Consider the following 19,591-nt stretch of genomic DNA (forward strand, 5'->3'; position numbering starts at 1 on the left):
CAGTCAAGGGCATTCAGCCTCTGATCTCCGGGTAAGTGTTCTCCAAGGCGACCTTCAGGACGCGCAACAACGCAGAATCGCCGAGCAGAAACTTATCGCCAAGTTTCGCACACATGAGTACGGCCTCAACTGGGACCTGGGATTCATGCCGCATTACATTTATCCCCCACCATCTGGCCTGGGCTTGCAAAATCCTACCAACTGTCCTGGCTTGAGACAATTCACACCTCTTTAACCTGAGGTTACCCCTATCTCTGGATCTGTAAGGACTCAATTACCTGCAAATACTCGCATTCGAAGCATTGTCTGGCATCTTTGAATTTGTCTATATATATGTTTCTGGAACATACCTCTTCATTAACTTGAGGAAGGAGCCGTGCTCTGAAAGCTAGTGTTTGAAACAAACATGCTGGACTTTAACCTGGTGTTACATAGAACAGTATAGCACAGAACAGGCCCTTCGGCCCTCGATGTTGTGCCGAGCAATGATCACCCTACTTAAACCCACGTAACCCATATACCCGTAACCCAACAATCCCCCCATTAACCTTACACTACGGGCAATTTAACATGGCCAATCCACCTAACCCGCACATCTTTGGACTGTGGGAGGAAACCGGAGCACCCGGGGGAAACCCACGCACACACGGGGAGGACGTGCAGACTCCACACAGACAGTGACCCAGCCGGGAGTCGAACCTGGGACCCTGGAGCTGTGAAGCATTGATGCTAACATGAGGCCCCATGTTGTAAGTGTTGTAAGACTTCTTACTGTCTCCACCCTGTGCATTGGCGTGGCAGGGGGACCTGTTGGAATTCGTGACTCTTGAGAAGGTTAAGTTTGAACAGAGGGGAAGGATGGAGGGGTTCTACAATTCATGGGCATTATTCATTATGTACTTTCAAGAACTGGATAACATCAAACATTAGTTGGGGCGGGTGGGTGGGAGGTTTGGGGGGAGGGGGGCTATGTGTGTTAATGGCGACTATGGGTAATCCCTGATTCCTTTGTCATTTGTTTGTGGGAACATGCAGGCTAATGTTTGGGGGTTGGTGGGAGGATGGGATCGTTGTTATTGATATGGGGATTGACATATTTGTTACTGATTATTGTTGGTGGGTGTAAATTTGGGAGAAAATGTGAAAAAGGAGAATTGAAAATATTATAATAAATATTTCCTCAGTAATTGAGAGGTGGAATGTCTCTGAAAAAAGGACAGCAGCAAATGTGAAATAAAAACGGAAATATGGCAGCATCTATAAAAATAACATTCACGTTAAGATTGAAACTGTAACTGTCGATATTTTATAATTCAAAACTGCTTTAACAATAATTTTTAAAAACAGAGAGCCCGTGAATTTGCGGAACATTTATTATTTAATCCGAATGCACTGTATGCAACACATGCGCAGTGTTGAGTTGCCCGGTGAGAACGGGAGGCGCGCCTGCGCTCTGGGTGTGAGGAGCCCAGGGCGCGCTTGCGCTTTGGGGTTGAGGGGCCCTAGGCGCGCCTGCGCTTTGGGGTTGAGGGGCCCAGGGCGCGCCTGCGCTTTGGGGTTGAGGGGCCCAGGGCGCGCCTGCGCTTTGGGGTTGAGGGGCCCAGGGCGCGCCTGCGCTTTGGGGTTGAGGGGCCCAGGGCGCGCCTGCGCTTTGGGGTTGAGGGGCCTAGGGCGCGCCTGCGCTTTGGGGTTGAGCGGCCCAGGGCGCGCCTGCGCTTTGGGGTTGAGGGGGCCCAGGGCGCGCCTGCGTTTTGGGGTTGAGGGGCCCAGGGCGCGCCTGCGCTTTGGGGTTGAGGGGGCCCAGGGCGCGCCTGCGCTTTGGGGTTGAGGGGCCCAGGGCGCGCCTGCGCTTTGGGGTTGAGGGGCCCAGGGCGCGCTCGGCGCCCGACAGACAAGTGCGCCTCCGTCCTGGGTGTGTGAGGAGGACCGGGCGGACAGTCGCTGGGAGCGACAAACATGGATGTTGCGTATGTCTGTGAGTGGGAGAAGCGGCCGAAGAGTAATTACTGCCCGTCTGTACCGCTGGTGTGCGCCTGGTCTTGCAGAAACCTGGTTGCCTTCAGCACGGACCTGAAGAACGAGGAGGAGCAAGGTGAGGTTTTAGGCTTGGCCTGTCTCTCATTCCATTGTTGAGTGATGGGAAAGTTCTGGAAGTTTAAAATTCTTAACTGCAATTTATTGTAAAAGGGTCATGGCACCCTCTAATACTTTAGTTCAGCTTTCAGAAATATCTAGAAGAGCTTCACATGCAATGTGTGACTATGTGGACAGAAATGCCAACCTATTTGCACAGAACAAGCTCTCATAACAATGAATCAAAATTGCAAACTTATTTTGGTGATGTTGGTTAAATAATAAGTTGAATATACACAATGTTGTACAATGGGCAGTATTATTACCTCTAACTCAGGTGGGTTGTGGCTTCAAGCCTCACTTAAGGACTTGAGCACAAATCTAGGCTGACACTTTATTGAGGGAATGCAACATTGTCGAAGGTTCTGCCTTCAGATGAGTTAAATCAAGACTGTCTGAAGTGGATTCTAAAGATGACCAGGCACTGTTTTAAAGAAGAGCATGGGAATTCATGCTGGCGAATATTGATCCCTCAACGAATGCGTTGTCATTTGTGGGACTTCTGCACAAGTTGGATGCTGCAGTGTTTCCCACATTAGAATGTTGACTGTACTGCAAAATTTACATTGGCTGTAAAGTGTGTTGTGATATCCTAGAATTAAGAAAATAACTATATTGACGTTTGGTATGGTCAAACTTGGGCAAGGAAACCTCCTGCTGATTACCACATATCACCTCCCCCCCCCCCCCCCCAGCTGATGATTCAACACTCTTCCATGTGGAACACCACTTGCAGGACGCACTGAGGGAGGCAATGGTGCAGAATGTACTCTGGGTGGAGAACTTCAATGTCCTCCACCAAGAGTGGCTTGGTGGTACCATCACCACCAAGGTGGCTGGGTTCTAAAGGACATAGCTGCTAAACAGGGACTGTGGGAGGCGGTGAGGGAAAAACATACTTGACCTCATCCTCACCAACCTGTCTGCTGCAGGTGTATCTGCCATGACAGTATTGGTAGAAGTGATCACCGCATAGTCCTTGTGGAGATGAAGTTCCATCTCGACATTGAGGATACCATCCATCGTGTTGTGTGGCACTACCATTGTGCTAAGTGGGATAGATACAGAACAGATCTAGCAACTCAAGACTGGGCATCCATGACGTGCTGTGGGCCATCATCAGCAGCAGAATTGTACTCAATCCACAACCTCATGGTCCGGCATATCCTCCAATCTACCAATACTACCAAGACAAGGCATCAACCCTGGTTCAATGAAGAGTGCAGGCAGGCATGCCAGGAGTAACGGCAAGCAAATATCCCAATGCTCAATTATGGGACCCCAGCACATGAGTGCAAAAGATGAGGCTGAAGCATTTACATCAATCTTCAGCCAGAAGTGCTGAGTGGATGATCCATCTCTGCCTCCTCTGGAGGTCCCCAGCATTGCAGATGACAGTCTTCAGCCAATTCACTTCACTCTGTGATATCAAGAAATGTATGAAGGCCCTGGATACATCAAGGGCTTTGGGCCCCTAACAGTGTTCCAGCAATAGTACTAAAGACTTGTGCTCCAGAACTTTCCATGCCCCTAGCCAAACTCTTCACGGATGCAACACTGGCATTGACCCAGCAATGTGGAAAATTGCCCAGTATGTCCTGTACACAGGAACAGGACAAATCCAACCCAGCCAATGATTGCTTCATCAGTCTACTCTCAACCATCAGTAAAGTGATGGAAAGGGTCATCAACAGCACTATCAAGTGGCACTTCGTCATAGACACTCATTTTGGGTTTCGCCAGGGTCATTCAGCTCTTGACCTCACTACAGCCGTGGTTCAAACATGGACAAAAGTACTCCAGAGGTAAGAGTGACTGCCCTTGACATCAAGGCAACATTTGACTGAGTGCAGTATCAAGGAGCCCGAGGAAAACTTGAATCAATGGGAATTAGGGGGGAAACCCTCTGCTAGTTGGAATCGCACCTGGCTGTGGCGATTGGAGGTCAATTAACTCAATTCCAGGACATCACTGCAGGAGTTCTCATGGCCCAATCATCTTCACCTGCTTCACCAATAATCGTCCTTCCATCATAAAGTCAGAAGTGGCGATGTTACTTTGTTTAACAAGGGTAGCAAGGATAATCTAGGGAAATACAGGCCGGTGAGCCTTACGTCCGTGGTAGGGAAATTACTGGAGAGAATTCTTCGAGACATGATCTACTCCCATTTGAAGCAAATGGACGTATTAGTGAGAGGCAGCATGGTTTTGGGAAGGGGAGGTCGTGTCTCACTAACTTGATAGAGTTTTTCGAAGAGGTCACAAAGATGATTGATGCAGGTATGGCAGTGGATGTTGTCTTATATGGACTTCAGTAAGGCCTTTGACAAGGTCCCTCATGGTAGACTGGTACAAAAGGTGAAGTCACACGGGATCAGCTGTGAGCTGGCAAGATGGATACAGAACTGGCTAGGTCATAGAAGGCAGAGAGTAGCAATGGAAGGAGGCTTTTCTGATTGGAGGGCTGTGACTAGTGGTGTTCTGCAGGGATCAGTGCTGGGATCTTTGCTGTTGGTAGTATATATAAATGATTTGGAGGAAAATGTAGCTGGTCTGATTAGTAAGTTTGCAGACGACACAAAGTTTGGTGGAATTGCGGATAGCGATGAGGACTGTCAGAGGATACAGCAGGGTTTAGATCGTTTGGAGACTTGGGCGGAGAGATGGCAGATGGAGTTTAACCCGGACAAATGTGAAGTAACGCATTTTGGAAGGCCTAATACAGGTAGGGAATATACAGTGAATGGTAGAACTCTTAGGAGTATTGACAGTCAGAGAGATATAGGTGTACAGAACCACAGGTCACTGAAAGGGGCAACACAGGTGGAGAAGGTAGTCAAGAAGGCATACGGCATGCTTGCCTTCATTGGCTGGGGCATTGTATAAAAATTGGCAAGTCATGTTGCAACCGTATAGATCCTTAGTTAGGCCACACTTGGAGGATAGTGTTCAAATCTTGCTGCCACACTACCAGAAGGATCTGGAGGCTTTAGAGAGGGTGCAGAAGAGATTTACCAGGATGTTGCCTGGTATGGAGGGCATTAGCTATGAGGAGCGGTTGAATAAACTCGGTTTGTTCTCACTGGAATGATGGAGGTTGAGGGGTGACCTGATAGAGGTCTACAAAATTATGAGGGGCATAGACAGAGTGGATAGTCAGGCTTTTTCCCAGGGTAGAGGGGTCAATTACTAGGGGGCATAGGTTTAAGGTACGAGGTGCAAGGTTTAGAGAGATGTACGAGGCAAATGGTTTTTTTTTACACAGAGGCTAGTGGGTAGCTGGAACCCGCTGCCGGAAGAGGTGGTGGAAGCAGGGACAATAGTGACATTTAAGGGGCATCTTGACAAATACATGAATAGGATGGGAATAGAGGGATACGAACCCAGGAAGTGTGGAAGACTTTAGTTTAGACGGGCAGCATGGTCGGCACAGGCTTCGAGGGCCGAATGGCCTGTTCCTGTGCTGTACTTTTCTTTGTTCTTTGTTCTTTGATGTTCTCTGATGACTGTATGTTCAGTATCATTCGCGACTCCTGAGATACTGAAGCACTTCATGTCCAAATACAGTAAGACCTGCACAATGTCCAGGCTTGTGCTGACCAGTGACAAGTTGTATTTGGGTGTCTCAAGTGCGAAGCAATGACCATCTCCAATAAGAGAGGATCTAAACATCACCCCTTGACATTCAATGGCATTACCATTGCTGAATCCCCACGATCCCCCCCCCCCCCCCAACAAAAAAACAAAAAACCTATCTACCATCTACAAGGTACAAGTCGGGGGTGTAATGGAATGCACTCCACCTGCCACCCCTACAATCCAAAAGATGTGCAGGGTAGGTGGATTGGCCACGCTAAATTGCCCCTTAATTGGGAAAAAAAAAATTGGGTACTCTAAATTTTACGACAATCGGCAATGGTTTCATGGTCATCATTCTACATTTAATTACAAATTTTATTGAATTCAAATTTCACCATCTGCAGTGGTGCGTTTCGAACCAAGGACCCCAGAGCATTACCCTGGGTCTCTGGATTACTTGTTTAATGACAATTCCATTCAGCCACCGCCTCCCTAGACCCAATGAACCTACTCTGTATTCCCAGTATTGATTTATATTAGATTTTTAAAATTGTTTGACAGTGTTCCCCAATAATCCCTCTTTCTTACAGAACTTACTTACATGATTCACATTTTGGATACTGAGCATCCCTGGGATGTTTATTCCATCAACTCAGGACACCATGAAGTGATTACATCTCTGGAATGGGACCAATCTGGTGAGCCTTTTTTTTTTGGTTGACCTGTAAGCCTGACTGCTGCCCCAGTGTTGAACATAAAATTATTAGGCCAGTCTAGGTATGCCAGTGCGCCATAAATATGACCAATGACTATGCATAATACGTTACACATAATTAAATTATAATATTATGCAGATCAGTTATCCTCCCTGCACCTGGCGGTACCCAAATGCACTGAAGGCTTCGAGCTTAAGATCTGAACCGGTAAATGCTTCTCCTCTGTTACATATTCATTCACTTAAAGGTTTGCTGGGAGATGACTGAGGGAATGCTTTGTGCTGAATGCCTTAAAGCCATAAAACTCTATATGAAGTATATTCTTGATTTTACTGCACAATGCACAGAGGAATTTTTCCCAATGAGTTTGCACACTATGATGCTTTGTGAAGCAGCAGATGATGTATATATGGGCGGCACTGTAGCTCAGTGGTTAGCACTGTTGCTTCACAGCATCAGGGACCCGGTTTGATTCCCAGCTTGGGTCACTGTCTATGCGGAGTCTGCACATTCTCCCCATGTTTGCGTAGGTTTCCTCTGGGCGCTCCGATTTCGTCCCACAAGTTCCGAAAGACATGGGGTGGGATTCTCTGAAAATGGGGCTATGTCCCTGTGCCGGCGGGAAAACCAGTGCCAACGACTCCGGTGTCAACGGCCCCCCCAAGGGAGGAATTCCCACCTTTCTAGGGGGTTAGGTTGCTGCCGGAGTCGTCCCTGCTGCTTCAACTGGCGCTGAAGGGCCGGCATGAGTTCACGCATGCGCGGAACGGCCGACGCGAGTTCGAACATGCGCAGACCAGCCAGAGTATTTCCGCGCATGCGTGGAGGTTCTCTTCTCCCCGCGGCCCCCGGGCAATATGGCGGAGCCCTACAGGGGCTCGGCGCAGAGGAAAGAAGGTGCTCACTGAAGCAGCCCGCCCGCAGGATCGGTAGGCCACGATCGCGGGCCAGGCCACCGTGGCGTTCCCCCCCCCCGCCCCAAAACCGGCCCCACATTCTCAGCTGGCAGGTCCCGCCGGGCGTGAGGTGAGTAATTCACGCCGGCGGACTGGGCAAAACTGGACGGCCCATCGGGGGCCGGAGAATTGCCGGGGTGGGCCGCTGTCAACGGCCCTTGACCGGCGTGACAGGAATCCTGCCGCCGCCCGAAAAACGGCGGCGGCGAATAGGGCAGCCGGCGGCGAGGTGGGATTCGCTCTCCCCCTGGGGATTCCCCGACCCGACGGGGGGTTCGAAGAATCCCGGCCATGCTGTGAGGTGAATTGGACATTCTAAAGTCTCCCTCAGTGTTACCGAACAGGTGCCGGAGTGTGGCGACTAGGGAATTTCACAGTAACTTGATTGCAGTGTTAATATAAGCCTGCTTGTGACATTAATAAAGATGATTGTTATTATATTTCTTGTTTTGGATAGCCACAAATATATTGACTGATTTATCTTCTGGTTTCACGTTTAATATAATTAGGAATAAAGCACTCGCTCAGAACTGAATTTCCACAACTGCTTAAATGTATCTTTTAGAATTAAGATGTCTTGTGAAACTGTAACTTTGCTCCACGTCTGTCTGTTTGAAAGGTTCCCGCCTATTATCTGCTGATGCTGACGGTCGAGTGAAATGCTGGAGTATGTCTGATCACCTGGTAAACAGCTGGGATAACATAGTCGGGAGTTCAGTGGATGGGGACCCCATTGTAGCCTTGTCATGGCTCCACAATGGTGTCAAGTTGGCCTTGCATGTAGAAAAGGTTTGTGCTGTAGTCAAAATCTTGAGTATTATTTTAATTATCTGTTAACATCCAAAGTTGTTGGTTGAATCTGATAACTCTATTCAACTGATGGGACCACAGCAATAATAACCTCTTACTGAATAGAAAATGCATTTACCGGTGACATATCCGGTCTCAATTATTTTGGCCCTAAGTTAGTTCACAAATTGAAGTCAAATCGATGTCATGCTTGCTTGCCTCTTAATTTTTTTCATGTATGGAACGATCTGTCTGGATTGTACGCAAAACAATACTTTTCACTGTATCTCAATGCACGTGACAAATCAAATTCAAGTGTAATAATGGTCCAGAAAGCTGATCAGCAACAAATTAGCACATTATGGTTTTGTTTATGCTGTTAACAAGTGGGTATACTTGTATTTGGGACTAGATATTCATAAATATTGATGCAGGGCCAATCTCGCACATGGCATTACTGTTTAAAAAGACTGTCATATTGGGAATCAATGTTAACGAGGAGTACAAATCTGATACTTATTTCTGATTTCATTCATTTGTGTAAATATCAATAATCCATGATTGTGCAAAAATGTAACTAGACAACTTTATTGACAATATTTCCCAACATTATTAACCAGGTGAAAATGTCAGATGTTGTGTGATGGCCCAAGGAAACTTAATTTTGTGTGCTCAACCTGTTCTGCAGTAATTCTAGTGCTTTTGTGCCTGGAACAAAATCCACTGCCTGATTGATATGGTCACACGGCTGAATACAGCACTAAACTGTATTTTCTATTGAATCTGTGAGGTGTGACATATCTGCATTATGCTACAGAATGTTTTTAAAGTAATTTATTTTTTAAGTAGTTTGAGTTTTAAAATGTCTCTTTTTATTTTTCATTTCACTGCCCATCAGTCTGGTGCATCCAATTTTGGTGAGAAGTTTTCTCGTGTGAAATTCAGCCCTTCCTTGACTCTGTTTGGCGGGAAGCCGATGGAAGGTTGGATTGCTGTAACCATCAGTGGCCTAGTGACTGTGTCATTACTGAAACCCAGCGGACAGGTCCTCACTGCTACAGAGAGTTTATCACGGTTGAGAAGCAGAGTTGCCCTGGCAGACATTGCATTCACTGGAGGTGGGAACATTGTGGTGACCACGTCGGATGGCAGCAGCTCCTCTCCTGTTCAGTTTTATAAAGTCTGCGTGAGTGTTGTAAATGAGAAGTGCAAAATTGACACTGAGCTCCTTCCATCACTGTTCATGCGCTGTACAACAGACACTGCTCGAAAGGAGAAGTATCCTGCTGTCACTCACCTGAAGTTTTTAACAAGAGAGACATCTGAACAGGTAACATAATTCTTTCTTTATCCCCTACTTCATAGTTCTGCTGCCACCCACTATGCAAAGATGGTTTTGGATTTGAATTGAGGTATCTTCTGGTCAACATGTAATAATTCAGAGTTGACAAAATTTTGTTACTTCTAATGTAAATATATAAAAGTGCAACCAATTTCATTTTAATGTCAGCATTTTGACTTGTGGCTTGGTTGCCCTTTCAGCTACACCTTACGTTCCTGCGTGGTTTCAAGAGCCTCAAAATGAGGATTGATATTAGTTTCTGCATTGCATAAATGCTGTCATGATTGCTGGGATAGAAGCTAAAATGTGACTCTGTTTATGTTGATTTATCAAAAAAAAGGTTCAGTGAGGTGATAATATGAAAATGCCATTTTCTGAAGCCAATCTGATTAACACCAGCTGTATTATAACCACGTAAATATGATGACCAGTTTAATACTGAAAACCAATGGAGACTGGAAATGCTCAGCAGTTTGAACAGCATTTATAGAGAAAGAAACCAAGTTAATGTTTCAGGACTGACCTGAATTGCTAAACTGTTTCTCCACAGATGCTGACTGAACTTCTGAACACATTCAACGTTTCCTGATAATTATTCTGAGAGTTAGAAAAGAAAAATCACTTCCAACTCCAGAGTAACTATTTAAACACCCAGATTGAGCCATGTGACACCACAATGCCCCAATGAAGTTACACCCCCCCCCCCCCCCCCCCCCCCCCCACTCCCCCACGGCTCCCATGATAGCATCATTAAAAAGGGAGCATTCCGTTATTCCCTGCTCCCCAGTTGCGCCAATGCAGCTACTTCACTGCTCCTGTCTCACCCAGCCTGAGTGAAGAAGGTTGGGTGAAAGGGGGCTTTGGAATTTCAACATGGGCAAATCCATTCAGAGTGGCAATCTGACAGAGATCGCCACTTTTGAGGAAGTTATGATACAATACTTCAGTTGAGGTTGAATGTGCAAATGGTCATGATTTGCAGTGTAACAAATGGAAATTTGTTTTAGAGTAGGAGGTGGGCTGACATTCCCAAGGAATCACATGTATAGGAAAATCTAAATAACACTAGACGACTGCCACTGCATGACCATAATTTAGTCTTATTGTGTAACTACTTATATGGTTTTTAAAGGGCCTGGTTTTAACTCTGTTAGTGAATGAGTTTTGAGGGGAGTTAAATTTGGGCCCATATGTATGCCGAGAAGCTGCTTGTGGTAGTTTGTGTTACAGAAGCCTCTGGTCGGCTTTTAGATTTTCAGTCTTAATTATTCATTAGGAAGACAGTAATAAAGCTAAGAGCAGGAATTCCACTGCTTGTTTCTGAATCCTGTCGTCCGCCTTAAATGTGGGTCAAACGACTGCACTCTATAGGAAGCAGTTAATCACTGCGATTTTCCCTGGGGTGGCCAAGTAATGGTCAAAAGCTGGACTTGCCATCTAATTAAGGATGGTGGAAGGACTTTCAAAGCTGGAGGACCAATCAGAATTCTGTCAGCTTGAAAACAGTGACAGGCTGTGATGGCAAATAAGTGAGAATGAGGGCTCCTCAAACAGAGGCACAGTTTATCCAACATTTTTAAATTTAAAATTAAAAAAAGGGTCTTGCAGCCAGGCCACAGTGAGGGGCAAAGAGCTGGAAGTATTTATTCTACTTCGAGGCATCGCACATGGAATGGGCAGCGTTAAATGGAGTATTGGGAGAAAAGTAAACATTTCAGATGAGGAGAATAGATATTTAGAGTCAGGTTTGTGGATATTAACACAAAATCTGAGGTGTCAGGATAATGTAACTGTTTTTGTCTCTTGTAGGTGTTGCTATGTGCTTCCAGCCTGACTGGCAGCATTGTAGAGTGTTGGTCATTACGGAAGGAAGGGTTACCAGTGAATAATATTTTTCAACCAATTTCTCCTGTGGGTAAGTATGGAGATTTCTGCTCTGAACGGGATTCTTGATTATGTATAAACTACAGATATCACAGCTTGGAACTTAACCTTGTTTCAGAGAGGCTGCAAACAGTGAATTACAGAATGTACATTTTTTTTGTAACCTGGTTGTCTTCAGTGATTCAGGCTAGGTCTGCTTCCACTACTGTTTGATCCTCCCTGATGCACTAAATTTGGTGTGTCTTTCAAAACGGATTCTCAATGCAAAGCTGGGGTCAATTCTTCATTTGATAAACTAACTGCGCAGCAGCTGTACCATTCCTCTGCATGTTCCTATTTTATTGTAAATGTATCTGTTAACTAAATGTTTGGTGCTGCTCCTATTGGACAGGCACAAATATGAATGTTGTTCTTCACCCCATCAAAAGTACTTAACGTTTTGTTAAAATTGAGTCAAATCTTGGCCTTGGAAACGAGTTTGACAGTAAAGTAAGGAGAGAGAGTTCAATATATTGAAGATTAATGAAGGATTGCAGAAGAGCAGTGTGACTGGAAACGTAAGCTGAAACAAGCTGAGAAGCCTATTCTGAAGAAATACAGCCAAATTTTGACAGGAGTCGGATTTTTTTTAAAAAGCATTATCAAGGTAGGGCAGCACAGTGAACAGTGGTTAGCACTGCTGCCTCACAGCGCCAGCCTTGGGTAACTGTGGAGTTTGCATTTTCTCCCCATCTCTATGTGGGTTTCCTCCGGGTGCTGTGGTTCCCTCCCACAGTCCAAAGATTTGCAGATTAGGTGGGGTTGTGGGGATTGGACGGGGGTGTGAGCCTGAATGTGCTCTTTTAGAGGGTCGGTGCAGACTCGGGCAGACCAAGTGCACTGTTCTGTGGTTCAAAGCAGTTGATAATTTGCATTATCTTTTGCTTTTCAGCTCTGGTAAAATAGTTATCATAGAATAGAATCATTCACCACAGAAATAGACCACTAATCCTATTCTGTCTGTGCTTGTTTATGAAAGAACTAGATTGTGTAGGCTTTGTTGATGAGTGAAGTTTTCTAGCCCTTTTGTGTTGTGTTATGGGACTGGAACGGGGGGAGTGCACAGTTAATTCTAGCCTCACTATTCCACAGGGCGCGACTTAAGTATAAATGCTTAATTCACTCACCAAAACGGCCAGTTGGTATATGTGATTCTTTGAAAATATCTGAATTATTAAAATTGGTATGTCCCTTGGTCTGTGCCTGAGGAAAATTATCAGGTTTGTTACGCCAAGGGCAGCACGGTGGCACAGTGGTTAGCATTGCTGCCTACGGCGCTGAGGACCCAGGTTCGAATCCCGGCCCTGGGTCACTGTCTGTGTGGAGTTTGCACATTCTCCCCGTGTTTGTGTGGGTTTCACCCCCACAACCCAAAAGATGTGCAGAGTAGGTGGATTGGCCATGCTAAATTGCCCCTTAATTGGAAAAAATTGGGCACTCTAAATTTATTTTTAAAAAAAGGTTTGTTACGCCAATAAGGCACAGTTTTAAGAGCCATTTGTATCATATATTGGATTACTGAAGAGTGATTTAAAATTTTTGAAGTAATTTTTAATTGTTTTGTACTGGGAATAGAAATCTCATTTGGTGCTGAAAGCTGAGAGTTTACTCAAACTCCATCTCTCACCAGCTGACCTAATGTTAGCAACAACTAAAAGGTTTTCTAAGTGCTGAGCTAATATTCCTCATTCATGGCTACATTAACTGAAGTATTTTTCTCTAGTCCTGTACATTGCTATGTAAAGTGGTCCATGAACTGGATGTCTCTGATGCATTCTGCTGCCTATATCCTATTGAAATGTAATGGGCCTTTCAGTGATGGTGTTTCACTCACTGCTACTTTGATTCCTGATCTGATTTTGCAAGGTGATAAACAGCCAAGCATTCTGAAGTGGAGGATTCTATCTGCAACCAATGATATGGATCGTGTAACAGCTGTGGGTTTACCCAAACTTCCAATTTCACTGACCAGCACTGACCTGAAGGTGGCAACAGACACCAAATTCTTCCCAGGGCTTGGTTAGTATTAGCTTTCATATCGAGTCAAAAATTATTGTTAATGTTTCCCCCTTGTTCAGTGACAGGTGGCTTTATAAATCATTAAGTCTGAACTCCTGGAGAACTTAATTTTCTGTTTAGTTATGTCATGCCGAAATTTACACATTGGTTAAATAAACTGGCTCCTGTGTCATGTGAGAGTACCTTTAAGAAATGGGTGTTTATAAATGGGTGAGTATATAAATATCTGTAGTGAGAGTACCTTTAAGAAATGGGTGTTTATTACTGCAGTGATGTCTGAGAGTAGGTGGAGCTGAGCTGTCTGTCAGCTTTTTACTTTTGTTTTAGGCTGTTTGCTGCAGGGTGTATTTTAGTTTCATTTTTAGAGCTGGATAGCTGCAGTCATAGCCAGAAGGTGTATTAGTCTCTCTCTGTAATCTAAAGACTGTAAATCGATCCTGGTGATTTAAAACTAATAACAGTAGTGACTTTAACCTGATGTGCTTCTGGTAAGAGGTGTTTTAAGTCTTAGGGATGTTAAAAGGAAAGCTTAAAGGATTAGTTAGTGTTGTATCCTTTGGGGGTTGTATTTTAATTAATGGTTGCTAAGATGTTCACTGTATGTTTTAAAAAGGTTAACTTGAGTTCATAGAATGAACATTGTTTTGCTTTACAAAATACTTTTCCATTTTTGCTGTACCACACCTGTAGAGTGGGCCGTGTGCTCCACATACCACAATCTAGTAAAAGTTGTGGGTCAGGTGAACTCCATGATACACTTTGGGGTTCTCTAAACCCTGGCCCATAACAAATGAACAATACCTGTGTTTGGAGTGCATTAGCCAGGATCACAGCTGAAGTCTGTGTCTGTTTGTCTTCTGTTTGCTGAAATCATATCGGCATCGTTTTCAGGCCTGTTTGACTTGACTTTCCTTCACTTGGCTGGAAATATACTAATTGGGAAATTCTCCAGAATATACTTCAAAAACCCTTCCTCCTCTCTGTCTTTTACACTACTACAATCCCAGTCTATAGTCGGCAAAATTATGTTCTGCAGTATCATTACTCTACTCTAGTTTCTGCACCTTTCTGTAATTTCTTTGCAGAGTTGCTCTTCTATATCTTTCCAATTATTTGGTGGATACACTCAGTAGTGTATCTCCAAAAAAATAGATTCTGTCCTTGATCCCTTCGGAATACATCCCTTCCCTCCAGCATTAATATTCTCCTTAAATGTCATATCCACTCATTTCTTTTCCATCCCTGAAAACTTTGTATTTAGTACTCAGTTCTGACCATTTTTGAGCCAAATCTTCATTGTCATTAAAACATCTTATGCCTATTTGCACCTGTAGCTCACCAACCATATTTGCTTTGCGTTGTGCGTTTACATATATGCACTGTTAGCATAATTTACCCCTGATTCCATTAACTGTTGGTTTGACCCCATTTAGTATCTATTTCTCAAGCTCCTACAACTGATGACACGCACTGTATGTGTGTTTGACCAGTACACAAGTCTGTCCTGAAATTCCCACATGGAACTGGATGCGCACTCCATGGGACTTGGGTGCCCTGTTATATCTGGTTTTTAGACTAACTATACATGACAAATTATTAAAAGACATATTTTAAAATGGGTTTACTTTTTATTGTACTTTTGTACCAATGGTATTTTGATTAGGTGATTCTTTGTTGAACTAATGACATGACGGCTTTTTAGTCCATGCATTGATCCAAATTAAGAATTGGTTTCACTAATGTCCTTTAGGGAGGGAAATCTACCATTCTTACCCAGTCTGACCTAAATATGACTCCAGATGTACAGCAATGTGGTTGACTCTTAAAAAATGCCCTCTGAAATGGCCTAAAAAGCCACACAGTTCAAGGGCAATTAGGGATGGGCAACAAATGCTGGCCTAGCCAGCGACTCCCAGATCCTATGAATAATTCAAAAAACAAGCTGCTTCAGGAGTGTATTTGCGTCCGATATTCTTGTACTAAACTCTAACCTTTCTTCCTCCGTCTAGGCCTTGCATTAGCATTCCATGATGGAACTATTCACATTGTTCACAGGCTTTCACTACAAACTATGGGAGTTTTCTACAGCACTCCTTCCCAGCGACCAACAGATGATCAAGCTATTAAACGACAGCGTACAACTGCATGTTCTGTGCACTTCAAAGCATTACAGTTGTCCTGGACTTCACTGGCACTTGTTGGAATAGACAACCATGGAAAGGTAAGAACTAAGTTAGAGTAATTAGTGAGTACATGCAACAATGTCAAACGTATTAACAAAATTAGGCGGTCACTTCAAATTTTGACGCTCACTCTTCCAGAAAGATGCAGTATATTGCAGAAATATTTCCCCCTTCAAGGCACCATTTGCATGAACCTAACTGAATTTGTAGCTTATTTCACTACTGTGTTTAAACTGTTGTATTCACAAAGGTTGAAAATATAATGACTTGGGATCCCCTTTATAGAGCTGGACTAGTTAGATGAATCTTGATTCCCTTCCAGTGTCACTGCATGCCATTGTGCATCTTTGTGACCTCTGCCCTGCCCCCCCCCCCCCCCCCCCCCCCCCCCCCCCTCTGGTGATCATAGAATCATACAACCCCTACAGTGCAGAAGGAGGCCATTCAACCCATCGAGTCTGAACAGACCCCGGTAAAGAGCACCCTATCTAGACACACGCCAACACCCTATCCTAGTTATCCGACCTAACCTTTTGGACAATAAGGGGTAATTTATCATAGTCAATCCACTTAACCTGTAAATCTTTGGACTGTGGAAGGAAACCGAAGCACCCGGAGGAAACCCACGCAGGAACGGGAAGAATGTACAAACTCCACGCAGTCCACAAGGCTGGAATTGAACCCATGCCCATGGCGCTGTGAAGCAGCAGTGCTAACCACTGCCACCATGCCACCGATTGTATAGGCAAACTAAAAATATATAAGACCATAAGACATAGGAGTCTGCAGAATTAGGCCACTTGGCCCATCGAGTCTGCTCCGCCATTCAATCATGGCTGATATTTTCTCATCCCCATTCTCCTGCCTTCTCCCCATAACCCCTGATCCCCTTATTAATCATAACCTATCTATCTCTGCCTTAAACACACTACGTGAATTGGCCTCCACAGCCTTCTGTGGCAAAGAGTTCCACAGATTCACCACCCTCTGGCTGAAACAATTGCTCCTCATCTCTGTTTTAAAGGATCATCCCTTTAATCTGAGATGGTGTCCTCTGGTTTTACTTTTTCCTACAAGTGGAAACATCCTCTCCACATCCACTTTATCCAGGCCTCACAGTACCTAGTACGTTTCAATAAGATCCCCTCTCATCCTTCTAAACTCCAATGAGTACAGACCCAGAGTCCTCAAACGTTCCTCATACGACAAGTTCTTAATTCCAGGAATCATTCTTGTGAACCTCCTCTGGACCCTTTCCAAGGCCAGCACATCCTTCCTTAGATATGGGGCCCAAAACTGCTCACAATACTCCATATGGGGTCTGACCAGAGCCTTACACAGCCTCAGAAGTATATCCCTGGTCTTGTATTCTAGCCCTCTTGACATGAATGCTAACATTGCATTTGCCTTCTTAACTGCCAACTGAACCTGTACATTAACCTTAAGAGATTTGTGAACAAGGACTCCCCAAGTCTCTTTGTGCTTCTGCTTTCCGAAGCATTTCCCCATTTAGAAAAATGAAATGAAATGGAAATTGCTTATTGTCACAAGTAGGCTTCAAATGAAGTTACTGTTAAAAGCCCCTAGTCGCCACATTCCGGCATCTGTTCAGGGAGGCTGGTACGGGAATGGAACCATGCTGCTGGCCTGCCCTGGTCTGCTTTCAAAGCCAGCGATTTAGCCCTGTGCTAAACCAGCCCATAGAAAATAGTCTATGCCTAAATTCCTCCTTCGAAAGTGCATAACCTCATACTTTTCCACATTGTATTTCATTTGCCACTTCATTGCCCACTCTCCTAGCTTGTCCCAAGTCCTTCTGCAGCCCTCTTACTTCCTCAATACTACCTGTCCCTCTACAGATCTTTGTATCATCTGAAAACTTATCAGCAGTGCCTTCAGTACCTTCTTCCAGATCATTAATGTATATTGTAAAAAGGTGTGGTCCCAACACAGACCCCTGAGGCACACCACTGGTCACAGGCTGCTATCCTGAAAAAGACCCCTTTTTCCCCATTCTTTGCCTTCTGCCAGTCAGCCAATCCTCTATGCATGCCAGGATCTTACCCATAATACCCTTGGGCTTTTATCTTATTTAACAGTCTCCTATGCACACCTTGTCAAAGGACTTCTGGAAATCTAAATAAATCACATCCACTGATTCTCCTTTGTCTAACTTGCTTGTTACCTCAAAGAACTCTAACAGATTTGTTGGACACGACCTCCCTTTGACAAAGCCGTGCTAACTCAGTCCTATTTTACCAGGCACTTCCAAGTGCTTCGCGATCTCATCGTTCATAACAGACTCTAAAATCTTACCAATGACCAAAGTCAGGCTAACCGGCCTTTAATTTCCTGTCTTCTGCCTCCCACCCTTCTTAAACAGTGGTGTTACATTAGCCACCTTCCAGTCCTCTGGGACCCTTCCTGCCTCCAGTGATTCCTGAAAGATCATCACTAATGCCTCCACAATTTCCTCAGCTATCTCTTTTAGAACCCTGGGGTGTAGTCCATCCGTCCAGGTGACTTATCCACCTTCAGACCTTTCAGTTTCCCCAGAACCTTCTCCTTAGTAATGGTCACTGCACTCACCTCTGCCCCCTAGTTCTCCTGGAGCTCTGGCGTCTTCACTGGTGTCTTCCACCGTGAAAACTGATGCAAAGTAACTATTCAGTTCATCTCCCATTTCTTTGTCTCCTATTATTACTTCTCCAGCCACATTTTCTAGTGGTCCAATGTCTATTTTCTAGTGGTCCAATGTCTATTTTTGCCTCTCTTATCTTTTATATATTGAAAAAAATCTCTTCCTATATTCCTTTATATTACTAGCTAGCTTGCACTTGTACTTCATCTTCTCCCCCCTTATTGCTTTTTTAGTTGTCCTCTGCTCACTTTTAACGGCTTCCCAATCCTCTGGTTTCCCACTAATCCTCGGCACTTTGTATGCTTTTTCCTTCGCCTTTATGCTGTCCTTGACATCCCTTGTCAGCCATGGATGCATTGTCCTCCCCTTAGCATGTTTCCTCCTCCTTGGGATGAATTTCTGTTGTGCCTCCCTAATAACCCCCAAAAACCCCTGCCATTGCTGTTCCACTGTCTTCCCTGCTCGGCTCCTGAAATGAAAATGAAAATCGGTTATTGTCACGAGTAGGCTTCAATGAAGTTACTGTGAAAAGCCCCTAGTCGCCACATTCCGGCGCCTGTCCGGGGAGGCTGGTACGGGAATCGAACCGTGCTGCTGGCCTGTTTGGTCTGCTTTAAAAGCCAGCGATTTAGCTGAGTGAGCTAAACCAGCTTCTCCAATCAACTCTGGCCAGCTCCTCCCTCATGTCTTTGTGGTTACCCTTATTTAATTGTACTGTTAGATCTGATTGCAGCTTCTCCCCCTCAAACTGCAGGGTAAATTTGATCATATTGTGGTCACTGCTCCCTCAGGGTTCCTTCACATTAATTTCTCTAATAAAGTCTGCCTCATAACACATCACCAAATCCAGAATTGCCTGTTCCCTAGTAGGTTCTGTCACAAGCTACTCCAAAAAACATTTCTTAGAAATTCAATTTCTTGTAATCAACTACCAACCTGATTTTCCCAGTCCACCTGCATATTGAAGTCCCCCATGATTATTGTAATATTGCCTTTTTTACATGCCTTTTCTATCTCCTGATTTATTTTCTGCCCCACATCCTGACTACTGCTAGGGGGCCTGTACAAAACTCCCATCAGGGTCTTTTTACCTTTGCGATTCCTCAACTCTACCCACAGAGATTCTCTGCCTTCTGATCCTATATTGCTACTTGCTATCAATTTAACTTCATTCCTTACTAACAATGCAACCCCGCCCCCTTTGCCCATCTGCCTGTCCTTTCGATAGGACATATATCCTTGGATGTTTAGATTCCAGTCCTGATCCCCTTGCAGCCACGTCTCTGTGATGCCCACAACATCGTTCCGGT

At 44.7% G+C, this 19,591-nt stretch overlaps 1 protein-coding gene across 4 annotated transcripts in view; it reads left to right on the plus strand.

The window, feature by feature from the left end:
- Positions 1-1,956: 1,956 nt before the first annotated feature.
- The window catches only part of med16 (mediator complex subunit 16), a 57,167-nt gene continuing 39,532 nt past the window's right edge, over positions 1,957-19,591 (plus strand). For all 4 annotated transcript variants that reach the window (XM_038776432.1, XM_038776431.1, XM_038776430.1 and 1 more), the window contains exons 1-7: positions 1,957-2,092; positions 6,303-6,410; positions 8,004-8,173; positions 9,072-9,503; positions 11,325-11,430; positions 13,305-13,457; positions 15,467-15,678. In XM_038776432.1, coding sequence (XP_038632360.1) covers positions 1,957-2,092; positions 6,303-6,410; positions 8,004-8,173; positions 9,072-9,503; positions 11,325-11,430; positions 13,305-13,457; positions 15,467-15,678 — 1,317 coding nt within the window. The remainder of the gene's footprint in view (positions 2,093-6,302; positions 6,411-8,003; positions 8,174-9,071; positions 9,504-11,324; positions 11,431-13,304; positions 13,458-15,466; positions 15,679-19,591) is intronic.

The sequence above is a fragment of the Scyliorhinus canicula genome, chromosome 18 (genome assembly GCF_902713615.1).
Source record: "Scyliorhinus canicula chromosome 18, sScyCan1.1, whole genome shotgun sequence".
Classification (NCBI taxonomy): Eukaryota; Metazoa; Chordata; class Chondrichthyes; order Carcharhiniformes; family Scyliorhinidae; genus Scyliorhinus; species Scyliorhinus canicula.